Raw genomic sequence first — 16,619 nt, 5'->3', positions numbered from 1 at the left:
TGGGTGGCAGAGGCAGGCAGATTTCTGTGAGTTCGAGACCAGCCTGGTCTACAAGAGCTAGTTCCAGGACAGGCTCTAAAAGCTACAGAGAAACCCTGTCTCGAAAAAACAAAAACAAACAAAAAAGGTACCTCTCATTCAGAAGGCCCGCCCTTACCCCTGATCACTTACAAAGGCTTCTTTATTTTTGAGACTGGATCTCACTATGGAGCCCTGGCTTGTAGCATGAATTCTTAATAATAAAAATCTGGAGTCAGCTATCGAGTGAAAGCTGGAAGATCAGAGAAGCAGAGCAGCCAGCCACTAATTCTTACCTCTATCTCAAGCCGAAATGGCGATCCCTGTCTCTAGGAATCCTTAGGCTGAATGCACTCTCTACAAAACCTCAGACTGAATCTGAGTTCCTGTCTCCTCTCACTGTACTCCTCCCGCTATATTCCTCTCTCCACCCAGCCATATCACTCCTGTCCCTGCCCCCTAGTGCTGGGATTAAAGGCATATGAAGTCAAATGCTGGTATCACCTTTGTGGGAGCTCTGTTTCTCTTTTAGACAAGATTGAATCAGCCTTGGGTGGCCTTGAACTCACAGAGATCCATCTGCCTCTGTCTCCGAGTGCTGCGATTAAAGGTGTGTGCCACCACTGCCTGGCCTTTATGATTAACTGTGGCTTAGCTCTGCTCTCTGATCCTCAGGCAAACTTTGTTAGATTACAAACGAAATACCACTACACTGGCTGGCCTGGAACTAGCTATGTAGACCAAGCTGGCCTCAAACTCACAGAGATAGGCCTTCCTCTGCCTCCAGAGTGCTTGGACTAAAGTGTGTGCTACCAGGCTGGGTTCAAGGCCCCACCTCTTAATCCCATCACATTAAAGTTTCAAGCATAGGAGTTCTTTTGAAACACAGAAGCCTTTGCTAGTGCGACAATGTATTCAAATGAGAGTTTTGGCAATTTACAAAGGCCTCAGGACAAGCTTGACCCTTACAGATATAAGAAGGGCCAACCAGAGATCCATGATTGTATTTCTGGAATGCATGTTACTTAAATTTGGGTGGGTGTCCTTCATAATGAATGGCTTTAGGGTACATACTCCTAATGAAAGGAGTGTTCCCTGCCTTAAAGTCTGGAAAGCGAGATTCAAAAAGGAGTGGAGGTGGACAGGCAAGAAGAATGATCTACTGTCACTCTGCTGGGTGATGGCAGAGTTGGGACCCACAAGTCCTCTCGGCCGGGTACATCTGTCTGTCTGTGCATGCTGACAACCAGCTTTGTTGCCAGGGACTTCTGATGGAGCAGGCTGACAGAAGATCCTAGGCCCAGAGGGTCTAATCTGAGAACACAGATGATGGGGTCCCTTTCTTAGTGTGACTGTAGAGATGGTGACACAGGAGGGGAGTGTGCCTGACGCCAGTGCAGGCACTGGCGCTTCTATGACCTGTTCTTGTGACAGCACTAGAACACCAGGCTGCCCAGGACCCTAATCCTCACCCGAGTCTTCACATCCTGTGGGATGGCTACCATTGCATGTGCAGCCATGCTCATGCACAGCATGTGTGCAGGCCAGAAGACAAGGTTATCTCCTGCCGCCTAATGGGATCTGGTGACCAAATTCAAGTTGTTTTGCCTTCAGGCTTCTACCCACTGAGCCATCTTGCTGGCCTGAGGTGGGTATCATTGAATTTTACAGATCTCAACTGGCCAAACATGGGCATGAGTTCCCATAGCTGACATAAAACAGAGCCAGACTTTCCATAGATATGACCTGCCAGTGCCTGGAATCACCTCTACACTGAGGATGTCACGCCTGTGAACTGCGTATGCTGTCTCAGGCGGCAGTCTTTCACCTGGTCGGGGTGTAGGCAATGACTGCTCTAGAGCAGTGGGTTGTGACCCTTTTGAAAAACCACTAACTCCAAAAATATTTTAATTATGATAACAATAGCAAAATTAGAAAATAATTTATGGTTGGGGTCACTACAACATGAGGAACTGTTTTAAAGGGTCACAGCATTAAGAAGGTTGAGAACGGGGGCTGGAGAGATGGCTCAGTGGTTAAGAGCACCGGCTGCTCTTCCAGAGGTCCTGAGTTCAATTCCCAGCAACCATATGGTGGCTCACAACCATCTGTAATGAGATCTGGCGCCCTCTTCCGGCGTGTGGGCATACATTCAGGCAGAATGTTGTATACATAATAAATAAATCTTTAAAAAAAAAAGAAGAAGGTTGAGAACCATTGCTCTAGAGAGACCTTGGGGCTAGTATGACTGTAGCTTCTGAACTATTCCAGAGCCTCAAACACAGTGAGTCCATTTTCTTCTGGGGAACCCAATGCCCATGTAATTTCTGAAGAATCAGTTGTGGATCTGGTACAGAGACAAGCCTTTGTGCCAATCTGATGTGCATTGGTATGGTGTGTGCTAGGACGGGAAAGGGGAGTCCCTATGGAACCAGCCCAGCTGAGCAGAAATTGTCTGGAGCACAGCTGATGAACCGTTTGCCAAGAGATGGATCATGGCTACGGTAACCAGGGCTAAAGTCCCAAAGATGATGGCAGCAGCTTGTGGCTTCAGTGGGTTTTATTCGTTTTCTTTCACACACTGACTGGGTGTTAGCGGCCTTCTAGAGGACGAGGCCTGGAGTCTTGAAACCAAATAGGTACACCCAGTTAGAGGCCGTGTTGTACTCAGGAAAAGCCTTATCACTGACATTCAGAGCTGGATGGGGTGGGGAGAACATGACCTGAGGGACGCCTTTTCCTGAAGAGGAAGAGCAGTGTTGGCAGGGCACATGATCCACCCAGCCAGACACTTACTGTTCACAGAACAGTTCTGGAGGGGTGGCAGAGGATGGGTGCTAGGGTGAGTAAGGAATAAGGTGACCATCTGAAGGCAAGAGGAAGTAAACAGGGAGAGGAGCTGAGGAGGAAAAAGGCAGTTATGCTCCCTGCGTCTGCAAGACTTCCAGGATGGCGCGGAAGATGGCGGCAACTGCCACTGCCCCAGGGTCTGGCTGATCCAGTCGTGCAGAGCTGATGTAACTAGCTCTTCCAGCGCCAGCTTCCATGTTCTTGGTGGCCTCGGCTTCAGCTTCAGCACTCTGAGGAAGGTGGGAGTAGGCTTAAGTACATGACAGTAGGCCTTTCCTTTCCCACTGGGCCCTGAAAATCTGATCCTGGACCCTTTGTCCTGTTCTGTCAGAAATCTCTGTACCATCGCTCAGTGGAAAGGTCACCTCTCATCTACTTCTAGCAAGGAATGGGGTCACTATTTGCGGAGCCTCAGCCCAGGTACTAGGCTAGGTTCAGTGTATCTCCCTAGGTGTTCGCCCTTATTTTATACAGGTGGAAATCAAGGTGGAAAAGACCCTTAACTTGCTTTAGATTGGAGCTTGGCAGCTCCTTGGCTGTCCAGTAGAGCCTCACTCACCTTGACTGCTTTAGTCAGGACTGGGAGAAGACTGGCTCCTGGGCTCTTCCAGGCTTGCAGCTCCTGTCCTGCTGCCCACAGAGAATCCAACTGGACAAGGTCAGACAGAGGGAGGTTGAGAAGAAGCCCTGCTACCGAGGATAGCTTTAGGGCTTGTAGGCTTAAAAGGGGCAAGGGGAGCCACACCCTGAGTACACACCATTGTCCTGTCTCCTGGTGCAGCCTTTCCATACCTGAAAGAATGAACAAAGAGGTTACTTTGGTGTGAGGACAGGGTCTGGCTGGGAGCAGGTAGCAGCTGTCAACTACCTTCCCAGCACACCCCTGGGGTTAAGAAACAGGGCTCTGGCTCACTTCTGCATGGCCTCCAGGCCGGCATCCATAGCAGCAGACCATGCTGGGAGATCAGTCTTGGCTTTGAGAGCCTGGGCAGCTGCAGTCAGGAACAGGCCATAGAGCTGAGGAGGACCAGAATGCTGAGTACATGGAGCTGGCCAGCACTCAGCCAAACCTGCATCCCTCTCCATAGGTCTGCCTTTCCAGAGTCTTCTACTACTCACCGCGCCAGATGAGCCTCCCATCTTCTCCAGGAGCAGGACAGACAGCTTGGAGAGCACCTGGGCAGGGCTAGCTAGAGCTGGGCCCTCCTTTACCCAGCCCTGGATGGCTGCAGGCAGAAAGACAGGTGGCCCTTCAGAGGTGCTGTCACTTCCTTTTCTCTCCCTGGTCTCTGCCAGTGTTTTCCTGATTGGTCTTCTTTACTGAGAGATGTGCTTTCTGCCTTTCCTTTTTCTCTTCTCTTTCCCATTACCCTTGGTTGACCTGGAAATCCTCATGAGCCACCATTGCGTGACTTTGCATTTTTGTAACCATGGAGACAGGAATAGTGCTTGGTTTCCTTAAATGGTGCTGAATGCACCTACCTACCTACCTCCTACCTACCTACCTACCTACCTACCTTCTGTATCTATCTATCTGTCTATGTTTATCTATCTATCTATCTATCTATCTATCTATCTATCTATCTATCTATCATTTTTTTTGAGATAGGGTTTTCTGTGTAGCCCTGGCTGTCCTGGAACTCACTCTGTAGACCAGACTGGCCTCGAACTCAGATCTGCCTGCCCCTGCTTCCAGAGTGCTGGAATTAAAGGCACACATCACTACTGCCAAGCTGAATGCATCTTTCTTAAATGGCTGAACAAGGGCTGTTGGTGATGTGGGCATCTGAGTGTGCTGAGTGCAGCAGAACGGATCACTTTACCATTTGTAGTGTGGGAAACTCCTTTCTTTTGGGAAAACAAGCTGCGGGGTGCCAAATGCCCTCACTTGATAAAGGAAGGAAGCAACTCCACGAAAGCCCCTTAATGTTCTAGAAACTGATTCATGGAATGTCCAGTAAGAGATAGTATGCCATATTAGCCCCTGAACATCCCACAGAGGCCAACCTTTGGCAGCACGGCTATGGGTAATGCCACAATCCCCGTCACCAGCAGCCCTGTCCAGGGCATTCAGATGCTCCTCCAGTCCGATCAGGGTGGTGCACACCCGCTCCAGCACAAGCGTCATCTGCTTTGCTGCTCCACCTAGAAAGGGAGGGCAGTATGCAGAGGCCTCGCTGAACCTTCTCACAGCCAAACCTGACCAGTGTGGGAGGTATGGGTACCGAGGTCCCTGTATACCCCACCATATACCCTTTGGTGCTCAAGCCAAAGTCCTGACCACAAGAACTCTTGGCTCTCCATCAGCAGGGCCCAGTACCTCCTGCTGCAGTGGCCTCAGGGGCCTCTGGAGGCTCTGTGGGAGCTTCTCGGATCCGCTTCCGCCCAGTCACAGACACCTTGGCCATGTGAGGCCAGGCTGTTGCAGTAGTTTCGGCATCTAGAGGCAGCCACATAACTTGTTCAGACAAGATCAAGTAGGGGCTGCACTCCCCACCTGGCCCTGAAGACTGGTTCCCTCAGCTGTCTGTAAGAAGGTAGCCTAAGACAGTGAAGAAGGTAGCCTAAGACAGTGAGAGGATAACGAATGTCTGCTGCATACTGAGTGTAGGGGGTGGGCATTTCCTTGGGAGAGGGTAAGGCAGATGTGAGGAAGACACCAATACCAAATTTACAGAGTCGAGTGAGAGCTGAAGGCAAAAAGCCAGAAAGAGCATCTTTACAGGTCTAGAACCAGTCTGTCAGCATCAGCCCTAATGCAGTCTCTATGCTAGAGCCTGAGGATGGATGATGGTTCTTTCTAGCAATGTCTGTAGGCTCCAGGTCTCTCTTACCTATCAGCTTCAGCAGGGGGTCATCCACAAGCAGCAGGGTAAGGGAAACACCAGACATCTCTAGTGCTGACATGAAGGTACCCACCAGGGCACGGGCGACCTTCACTCCACGGCCCTCTGCAATTGCCAAGCACAGAAGCCTGTAAGTGGGAAAGGGAACTACCACAGAGCATCTTAAAAAGGAACTAAACAACAAAACAAGGACCTTGCAGGTCGAGGCCTGTGATGAGCAGGGTAATGACCTCATTTCCTCAAAGCATCCCTCAGTGACAGCCCATTACCACATTCCTTGGAGACATCCCTCCCCAGGGACTGATAAATAACAGTTTTCATTTACTGAGTTCTTAGCAAGCACCAAACATCCTACATATACTTAGTGTCATTTAATCCTCATAACCCTCCTATACGGGAGGTGTTGCTATTATTACTCCCACACTCAGGACCTCAGCAGTTGGCAAAAGTAACAATTTAACTCAAGCTCGTGGTTGCTCAGCTGATGTTCTGGGTCATGATAGGACACTGCCTCAGCTGCTTATCTTACACCTAGGTTCGAACCAGGTTCAAAGAGTTAAGGGAGCCAGGCATGGACACAGAAGTAGGAGGATCTCTGTGAGTTCAAGGCCAGTCTGGTCTACACAGTGAGTTCAGGCCAGCCAGGGCTACCTAGTGAGACACTGTTTCAAAATCAAAACAAAACAAAATTTAAAAAAAAAAGGCTACAGGTCCTCTTGTAGTGTGGGCTCACCCAGCAAGCGTACGGCAGCATCGGCTATGATGCCCAGTTCCAGGAAAGACAGGCCACCCAGATTGTTGACTATGAGCACCACTGAAGAGCCTGTGGACAAATGATGACACCTCAGTAAGACTTTTGGTGGCCTGTGCAGAGGGGCAGAAGGGGCTCGAGACTGGGGACTGAAGGCTGCTCACCTGACCGTACAGGCACATGGGATACATTGGAGGTGTTTGTCATGTGGTCAAGCATGAGAGTGACAATCTTCTCAGCAGGGGCCATCTGTCAGAAGAAGCAGGAGTGAGTGTTTCTGAAGACCTCAGGGCTGGGCTGGGCTGAACAAGGAATCTATTTACCTTTACCCGTTGAACACCAGCTTCCCCATGGATCCCTGTGGAGAGATGTGGCCGTTACTGGCTGGCTAGATGCTTTTATCAATGACACACAATGAGTGTGGACAGTGGGTAGAAAAGGAAAGAATAATGAAAAACAGGACAACACATGGTGTGGCTGCAGAGCCAGCTGGGAAGTCAGAAGCCATAGGACACTAATGCCTATTGTGTTAGAAACCCATGGGCAGAAGTGGAACATGTCAGTGACAGACAAGGTGTCCTTTGGACCAATAGGGCTATACACTGAGGCTTGAGGAGGAGTACATGGGATGATGTGGGGGAAGTGAGGTAGGAGGAACATGATGCTCTATGTGTTCAGAGCCTGGGCACAGATGGCAAAGTGGAGAGAAGTCAGGCAGGTTGTCTAGGTTGTGCCTTAAGTGCCCACCGATGAATCCAGAGACCATCTGGGAGACATTAAGTAAGCAGGGGGGATCAGGCAGACAACTCCAGGACCTTAAAAGTGGGCAAAACTCAAGGCAAAGAAAAGGAATGCTTGGGGCACAGTCGCCATAGGCTTACCCAGGCCTAGTTCCACTTCATCAGCTGCGAGCTCAAAGGTGGGTTTGGAGCCAGGGACACTACAGGAGGACAAGCTCACCCCCAGGGTACCTAAGGAAAATGAAGCATGAAAGAGATGGCGGTTCTGCTGTTGGCAGCAGGTGTCAGGATGGCAGCTGCAATGCCATGGAAGCCCAGCCCATAGGCATCCTCTTCTCTGAGCAGGCTGCCCAACTCTTCATCTTAGGGATGAAGAGAGTCCAAACTCTGGTACCTATGGCTTCCAGGCTCCAGAGCCTCTACAGGGGACCTTCCCCCAGCCTCCAGGGAAACACGGGAAGGCTTCTGGTATAGCTGGTAGGAGCATGCTCTGAATCCCCAAGTCTGCCACATCCTCCCATCCTTGGGGCTGGTACTCACCCATGGCCTCGGCGACCAGGCTCACCCGCTTTGCGATCTCCTCCAGCCCCACACCTTCCTCAGCCAGAGCACCTGCCACCTGTAGCCGCCCAGAGAGAAAGAGAGCGAGGATGGTGGGTGGAAGAGTCACTGGATCACTGGGAGCAGAAGAGAGGCTGGGAAGAACTTTTTTGTTGGGAGGGAGAATCTCAGGATTTCTACACTAAATGTGGTCCAGCACATTTAGGGTAGAAGAATGTCCTCTCCTTATTTACAGCATAGCTGCTGGGAGTCTTCAAGAGTTTCTGTGGATTCATGGTAGGTTTGCCTGGCAAGCATAAAGCACATTCCCAGCAAAACACATACGCATATATATATATATATATATATATATATATATATATATATATATATATATATATATTTTTTGGTTTTTCGAGACAGGGTTTCTCTGTAGCTTTGGTGCCCATCCCGGAACTAGCTCTTGTAGACCAGGCTGGCCTCGAACTCCCAGAGATCCGCCTGCCTCTGCCTCCCGAGTGCTGGGATTAAAGGCGTGCGCCACCACTGCCTGGCCAACACATAGGCATTGTCATTCTCTCCCTCCCTCCCTCCTTCCCCTCACTCCAGTCTAGTGGAGCCGGAATGAGAAATGACCCTAGAGAAGGCAGGTGATTTGTTCAGGTCAGTGTCACACAGCTGTTGCTGATCAGTTTCCTGATTCCTACATCTCCTTCGTCCAGAGCGCACACTTTAGCTCCATTTACTTATCCCATTCATTCATCCACACTCCTACTTGGTTCACCAACAATCTACTGAGCTGGAAAGAAAAGAGGAAGACTGAATCACAGGCTTGCTTTCAAGGATCTCGGAGTCTGAAGAAGAGAAGAGGGCACATGGATCAGGAGGCTGAGAGAACTCTGAGAAAGGCTTCTCAGTAGCTCAGGGTGCTGAGATCAGGAAGAGGACCACATGGAACATGTCAGGACTGAGCCAGGCCACAGAAGGCTGACCAAATAAAAGATTTTGCAGGGACAGATATGGCATACATAAAGCCACAGAGGTGAGCTCTAGCTCAACAGATACAGGGAGGGACCTGTGTTTATGGAACATACAGGGAAAGAAGGGGTGCTGGGCAGTGAAGTCAGGACTGACGAGGTGGGACAGGATGTGGTGATGAATGGCTAGGGAGGTAGCTCAGTGGTTAAAAGTACTTGCTGCTCTTGCAGAAAATCTAGGTTCAGTTCCTAGCACCCACATGGCAGCTCACAACTGTCTGTAACTCCAGTTCTAGGGGATACAATACTCTCTTCTGGCCTCCCCTGGAACTGGAGTTATAGTTGTGACCTACCATGTGAGTGATGGCAACCAACCCCAGGTCCTCTGCAAGAGCAGCCAATGCTCTTAACTGCTGAACCACCTCTCCAGTCTCAAATAAATAAAAGGAGTGTGGTGGGCACCCCCAACTAAGGGGTTTGAGTTGACTATGGGAATCCAAGATGCTCTCAGTGACATGAAAATTGGGCACAATACACATTTTTGTTGTTGTTTTGACACACGGTCTTACTATGTTGTCTAAGCTAGCCTCAAGTTCAAAATCCTCCAGTCTTAGCCTTCTGAGCGCTGATCAATGTGCATTTTAAAAAGACAGCCTTGGGGATAGTGTGGGCCAACAGACTGACAAGGCAGGAGTGCAGTACACAGATACAGGAGCCCAGTGGGAATGTAAAAGCCATGATGCAAAGTAAAGGACAGGATATGAGGAGGATCCATGCTGCACTGGGAGATGTGTGAGGAAGGGACAACTGATTAGGAGTGGGGAGGGAAGGAAAGGGAACTGGTCTATGAGAATGCCTCATTCTATCTAGACTTAATGGCTGAGACAATGGTGGGGACTTGGTAGGTCAGGGTAAAGAAATGACTGGTGCCTCGGTGTGCCAGGGTCGGGAGGCTAACCTTGTGGATAAGCACGGTGCCACACAGGCCACGCCGGCCGGCCTTCTTCAGAACAGTGAAGGCACTGTCATCCCCGATCACCACCATCTCCACAGAGATGCCCTCAGCCCTGGCCTGCTCCATGGCAAATCCAAAGTTGAGTCGATCCCCAGTGTAGTTCTTCACGATGAGGAGGGTGCCCGCTGCAGGAGCAGTAGCGTGGTACCGTTAGCCTTGCCCTCACCCACCCCACAGTGCCCATCCACAGCGTTTTCTCCAATATGCAAACCTGACCTGTGCCTGCCTGGGCCACAGCTCTAATGGCTGCCAGGATGCTGCCCACAGCTGGAGAAGCAAACACGGATCCTACAATGACCCCGGTCAGCATTCCCTTCCCGATAAAGCCTGGAAATGGAGAGAGGTAAGGCTGCTGGGTAGCATCTACACCTGTTATCCCTGGGGCTTCCCACATTCTGAGCTCCTATTGTGTGCTTGTGCTATGGCTAACCCTTCCATAGGAGTCATCTTGGAGGGTTCCCCTGACTTCTAACCTTAAAGAATTCTGTCCCCTCCCACCATTTTCTGGTCTTCCTCCTGTTCTTTTTACATAAAGCTTTTGAAAAAAGATTTCCTGAGTATTTTGCAAGTGTGTGTATGTGCCACGTGTGAGCCTAGTGCCCATGGAGGTCATAAGAGGGCAGAAGGTCCCCTGAAACTGGTTACAGATGGTTGTGACCTGCTATGTGGATGCTGGGAACTGAACCCCGGGTCTTCTGCAAGAGTAACAAGTGCTTTTAAGCACTGAGTCATCGCTCCTGCCCCATTGTACATTCTATTGTATGTTAAATCCCTTAAGGCTCTCTAAACTGCTCTTACTCACATCTGTCTTCCTGGAGTGGGGCATTAAAGTTTCACAGGGGCAGGGTCTTGCTGACTCCCAGGTGTGCTCTGTATAGGGCCGGCTGTAGAGCAGGTATACCAGGTGTGCTCTGTATAGGGCCGGCTGTAGAGCAGGTACACCAGGTGTGCTCTGTATAGGGCCGGCTGTATGGCAGGTACACCAGGTGTGCTCTGTATAGGGCCGGCTGTACGGCAGGTACACCAGGTGTGCTCTGTATAGGGCCAGCTGTACGGCAGGTACACCAGGTGTGCTCTGTATAGGGCCGGCTGTAGAGCAGGTACACCAGGTGTGCTCTGTATAGGGCCGGCTGTACGGCAGGTACACTAGGTGTGCTCTGTATAGGGCCGGCTGTACGGCAGGCTCGCTAATACGCGCTGGATGAATAGACTGAATACTGAGACGGACAGGAAAGGTGCAGAGGACACAAGGTCTGAGCCCTGGGCAAGGCTCCTAATGAGGCTCATGTCCCTGGCACCAAACAGGAAGCCAACTAGGATGATTCAAGGGTAGGAAAAGACATGGTAGGGATGCTGATGGATCCCGCTTTGGGCTGGCAGAGTCAGGGAAGTTTCATGGAGGTGCTGGGTCAGCAGGATTGGAAAAAAAGGCAAGGAAGACTTTTGCAATCACCAACTCTTTAGGCTGGGAGCACCTCACAGATTATCTGGCTCAATCCTGCATTTCTAGAGCTGTAACAATTTAGATGCAAAGACAGGCTGTGACTGACCTTGGGGCAGCAAGGAGTGGGAGGATGGAAACTGGGCACATTCCTAACTCTGGCCTCAGCACTGTCTGTCTGGCACCTCATACTAGCACAGAGGATCTCCCAGGATCCCTACTCTGCTCTGGCCTGTAACCCTCACAATCAGCACAAGATACTCACCAGCATGGGCAGGCTCATGGCCTGAACCTCCACCTGAAAGAAGTGCCACCCGGCCTTTGAGGCTGTCCAGGTCAGAACGCAAGGCCACACGGTGCCCTTGCAGGAGCTGCAGGTTAGGATTACAGGCCACTAACCCAGCAAGGGCCTCATCAGCACACAATTCCACCGAGTTCACCAGCTTTTTGGAGGTCTGTGGAGGAGAGCAAGAGGAAGTTCAGAGTGTGATCAGCAGGGACCCTCATCCTGCCCAGCAACACTGCTGCACCACATTTCCTGGGGAATCTCATGTTGGGGAAAAGGAATTACAGAAGTCACTGAGGGATTCCGAGGACACAGTATGCCTTGCATTGTTTTGTTACCAGGTGGATATGCCTGTGACTTCTCAACTTTCAACTTTTTATCCTGTGCCTCATTTATAAGCCTTTTTTACCATGGTTTCTGTCTATCCCGAGAAACAGTGTCAATGAAAAGCAATTGGGGGAGTTTATGTCTTTACCAGGAAAAAATAATGAAGTTGGGGCCCTGCCTGTTTCTGTCAGAGGAGGAGGTAAGCTTTAGGCTGAGACTCCTGTGATGGAGGAAGGGCATGAGCAGGCCCACAGCCATCAGAAGCTACAATTAGGCTTTACATGTTCCATCTGGATCTCTCATGCAGCGTGACAGTGCCCAGTGCTAGGCCCTGCATATTCACAGAGAGCAGAATGCTATTCCTGCCCTCCATGGGATCACGAGTATCATTTTTACATGCTATGTGAGAGCGATACATATGTGCATGGCAGCACAGAAAAAAGGGACCTCAATCTCCTGAAGGGACCCAGGAATTCTTTATGAAGAATAAGTAGGAAATATGCAGTAAGCATTGGGGCGAGAGGTGGGGGCTACTCTGGGCAAAAGGAAGCATAAGCCAAGACATGGAGGTATATGATAGTCCAGTGGCTCCAAGAAGCATCACTGTGACCCAAGCAACATGGGGCTGGCAGGAAGAGGTAGGCAGAGACCTCACAAAGCACAGGAGGAATCTTGCTTTTTTTTTTTTTTTTTTTTTGATTTTTGAGACAGGGTTTCTCTGTGGTTTTGGAGCCTGTCCCAGAACTAGCTCTTGTAGACCAGGCTGGTCTCGAACTCACAGAGATCTGCCTGCCTCTGCCTCCCGAGTGCTGGGATTAAAGGCGTGCGCCACCACCGCCCGGCAGGAGGAATCTTGTTAAAGGAGTGATTCGGGTCAGAGCCTCAGCTCCGCTAGCCCTAACTAGACGCAGCTACAAGTCCTCAATAGTTCAATTAAAGAAACAGCAGTAAAGAGCAGAGAAAGGAGATTTAGTCAGTGTGTACTCGCTGGGAAGAGGAGTAAATAAAGAAGTCCAGTGACTCCCCTTCTCCAAGTCTGTCCTCAGGGGACTGACTGAGGTTTGGGTTTCAAGAGAGAGCAAGAGGTGTGAACACTCTAGCAGTTCTAGCTGGGTGTGGTAGCACATGCCTGTGATCCTCGGGCTGGAGGGTTGAGAGTTCAAGGTTAGCATCAGCTAACAAAGTACAAAGTTTGAGGCCAGCCTGAGTTACAGGAGACCCATGTATCCCAGTCACATAACAACTGAAACAAAACTGGTGGTGTTGGTGCACACCTTTAATCCCAACGCTCAGGAGGCAGAGGCAGGTGGATCTCGAGGTCAGCCTGGTCTACAGAATGAGTCTCAGCACTACAAGGTCTACAGAGAGTAACCCTGTTGGAAAAACTAACAAAACAAACAAAACCCCACAAAGAACAACAACAAACAACCCTTAAACAAAAAGCCTAGCCATTCCTGATCAAGGTGTGGGTCTGCCCATCACTGACCCTTCACTCTCTGCTCTTGTTTTTCTGGCAAGGTGATCTGAAACATTGTCAGAACTGTGTGAGATCTCTTCCTGGCAGTTACTCATGACTAGCACCAGGGCTTCAGTCTCTATCTTTCCCCAGCATGAGATTCCTGGGAAAATTCCAATTTCTGGGGGGGAGGGTATTGTTTTAACAGTCTGCTATCTAATAGTTGGAGGGGTGTGCAACTGTTTCTCTTTAGAATGTCTTTCTCCCTGACAGTGCAGTTACACTGTGATAAGTTAGGGCATGCTTAGGCGGGAGGTTAAAGGCTGGCCTAAGAACTCCAGAGACTGAGTCTTTACAGGGAGTGCAGCCAGAAGGGAGAGATGTGGGACTAGGGTAGTTGGGAGCTCAGACTCTACAGTCACTGGGACTTGGTATCAAAGTCCACTCCTGCCTGTCATTAGCTATGAGAACTCAGGGAGGACACATCTGTTCTGGGCTCAAGTCTTTAGCTGTGAAACAGCGGTTTACTGGAGTAGAGCTTGGACCAGCGGTAAGGAAAAAGCTCACTGAAAAGGACCTATAGTCCCTTTTGTGAAGAGGCTTTGAAAAGCTGGAGTTAGCTAAGCAATGGCTGTGGGTTGGGACGCAGCGCCCTGCCTTTGTCCTCAAAGTGGAGCCTGAGGAGGCTGCTGGTGCCACCTACTGGTCTGCAGCTGGCCCAGGTCCCTGCAAAGTGCACTTCCTGCCTCCTTCCTGATCCTGCCACTACCCAGTTACAAAAAGCAACACGTCTCCCTGCCAAGCTTTCCTCCAATTAACAAGGGCCCAGGCCTTAGCACCTGCTTAAGGGTGAGGGCAGTAGTCCGGGTCAATAGGCAGCAAGCAGAATAAGATGGGCTCCATTTCTTAGGCATTAAGAGCCAGACTATTTCGAAGTATTTAGTAACATGTGCAGTTGAATTTCCCCAATGACCACTTGGAGGAAAGATGAGCACAGAGAGGAGCCTGAAGCACAACAAACGACGGTGCTGAAAGTTACACAGCCCGCAAGGGCCTGGAGCTGCCCACTTCATCTCAACCGCCTGCTGCTTTCCCAGACACAGGGTGCCAGAGCTGTCTCTCGTCCTAAGAAAGGCACAGTGTTGGGAAGGAGGGCCCGCAGCATCCTGCAAAGTTGTGTATTGTATCAACTCCAAGCCTAGTCCCCAGCACCACCGCCCTTCCAGAGTCCCAATCACCCCTGCACTTGAGCCATTCCTGTTTCTCGGTAACCCCAGGGAAGGAGAAGTAAGAAAGGGGAGGTACGATGTGAGGCCACTAAGATTCTAGTCTGAGCCACACACACTGCAACGTGGTAGCAGGTCTTAATCAGCCACACTGCAGATGGGGGTGGGGGAGAGGAGAGGCTCAGAGAGGGTAAGCCTTCTGCATAGTAGTAACACAGGTGATGGGGGGTGAGGCTGAAATCTGAACCCAGATCTGCTGAAGATCACTTTTAAAACTGAGCCCAGGGGCATTGTGAGCCTCCCATATAGCATTTCTCTGCTCTGGGAGCAGCCCACACATGCCTGGGCTGAGGAGCAGGCACCAGATTGTTCTTCCAAGTTTCCCCCACACACACACTAGTAAGGCAACTTATGACGACACAGCAAGTAACTTGTTGTTCTGATCTAAATGCATGCCTGAGATCCTAGCCCTAGGGGTTTCAGAGTGCCTCAGGTCAGCCTCAGACCTGGCTTGGCCCAGTGGCCTGCAGGAAGGGGAAGAGGGATCAAGCCTGGAGATACAAACTGAAACTCTTGACTTCTGAACCCCAGTAGACAGCAGCATCTCAGTTGGGGAATAGGGAGATTCAGGGTGCCCAGAGAGAGGATCCCCATGGTCCTCCTCCTACTGTAAACCCCCCCCCCCCCACAGGACTCACCATGGTTGGGAGGCTCTGAAACAGCTGAGCTCACACTTCTGCTCTGAGCTGCGGGAGGGTGGCCAATTGAGTGCTAACTGGTCTCAGGTGGAGGCAGTGGCAGCACCTGCAGCGGTGGGAAGGACTTGAGCTGTGGAAGGCCCTGGCACTCAACTGGCACAATCATGCTTCCAGTGCCTTAGGAATTAGGGAGCTGCCTCAGACTCTGATCCAAGTCCAAACTCTAATACATGGGTTAGGGATGGAGAGCAGCATGGGCCTGGCCAAGGTTCACACCCACACTTGGCCCAAAGGCAGATCAACTCATGTTGGGCACAGGGTTGCCACTCTGCCTGGGAGCAGCACCCACTCCCTCATCAAGGAGCAAAGTTACCCACAGATAGTGTCATATCTTACATGGCTATCACTAACGGTGAAGATGTACAAAGATCTTCACCTTGCTGGCTGGCCACACCAGGATCAAGCCAGCCCTGTGACCTTATTTTACTTCGGGAACACCCACTGAAAGCTCTAGTGAATTGTCCAAGATTGTACTGGTAAAAGGCAGGTCTTGAGCCCACATCTAGTCTTATTACAAAGCCTAATTAATGTTCCTTTTTTTTTTTTCTAATTAATGTTCCTACTGGTCATCCAGTTCTCAGTCAGGCAGAGTCAGAGCTAGGGAAATCGGAGGTATAAATCACTCCAGTTAGACCTAGCTCCACCCATCTCGGCCTCAACTTACTAGGGAGACTTTTAGTTAAACTGATCTCCTTAGGTCTCAGCTTCACCTATAAAATAGTTTGATCCTCTCTGGCATTTTGCAGATGCTTCCGGCCTCATCTGCTGCTCCTTGTTGGGGTGGGGACGTGGAGGTTGTCTGATAAAGCCTGGGGCCTAGATCTGCAGAGCTGACTGCACTGGCCACCTGGGTCATTAAGGCTCTTGCTATGAAATGCCGGCGTTGTGTTTGCGTTGGGAATTTGTTTCGCAATAGGGACAATAGTGCCGGCAAGTGATCTAGGTAGAGGGCCCTTTCAGGATGGTTGTTCTAAAGTCAGTTGAGGGCATTCGAGGGAACTGGAGGAGCTGGACGAGTTAAGCAAAAAGAAAGCACGGTTCTAGTCTGGGATGTGCACAGATCTTTGTCACCTCTCTTCCCTTTCTAGTCCTCCGCAACCCCTCCGGTTCCAAACGGGGGGAAAACAACCCCGAGGACTCCTGGAGCTATGGAGGAGGGAAAGAGGCAGAATTGAGGAAGGAAGGGGCGCGGATTGGAGAAAGGAGCCAGCAGGAGGGTTCTGAGTGCACCGCGGGTGTCGAAGGACCGTCCCGGACTAGCGGAGCCCGGTCCCGTCTGCGTACCCGAATCGGCGCTCTCATCCGGGTACTGCTGCTCCTGGCGGTAAGGAAAGGGCGGAGCCTCAGGGGCGGGACGTCGCTTGGTTGGCCGCCTCGGGCTCCGTAAG

General features: G+C 50.7%; 1 protein-coding gene across 1 annotated transcript; it reads right to left on the bottom strand.

Annotated features, from left to right (window-relative positions):
- Positions 1-2,570: 2,570 nt before the first annotated feature.
- Tkfc (triokinase and FMN cyclase) lies at positions 2,571-16,557 on the bottom strand. The gene is made up of 18 exons (XM_057779966.1): positions 16,516-16,557; positions 15,172-15,277; positions 11,444-11,633; positions 9,954-10,064; positions 9,681-9,862; positions 7,746-7,824; positions 7,347-7,436; positions 6,789-6,823; positions 6,630-6,714; positions 6,448-6,537; positions 5,703-5,819; positions 5,189-5,308; positions 4,876-5,013; positions 3,988-4,094; positions 3,782-3,885; positions 3,627-3,660; positions 3,428-3,517; positions 2,571-3,098 (listed from the first exon to the last, which is right to left on the bottom strand). Exons 2-18 carry the CDS (start codon positions 15,172-15,174, stop codon positions 2,937-2,939), a joined length of 1,737 nt encoding a protein of 578 aa, XP_057635949.1. The 5' UTR covers positions 15,175-15,277; positions 16,516-16,557; the 3' UTR covers positions 2,571-2,936.
- Between the last annotated feature and the right edge of the window lie 62 nt (positions 16,558-16,619).

Source organism: Chionomys nivalis, chromosome 8 (genome assembly GCF_950005125.1).
Source record: "Chionomys nivalis chromosome 8, mChiNiv1.1, whole genome shotgun sequence".
NCBI lineage: Eukaryota > Metazoa > Chordata > Mammalia > Rodentia > Cricetidae > Chionomys > Chionomys nivalis.
The sequence above is the reverse complement of the archived record's forward strand: the minus strand, read 5'-3'. Positions and strand labels throughout refer to the sequence as shown.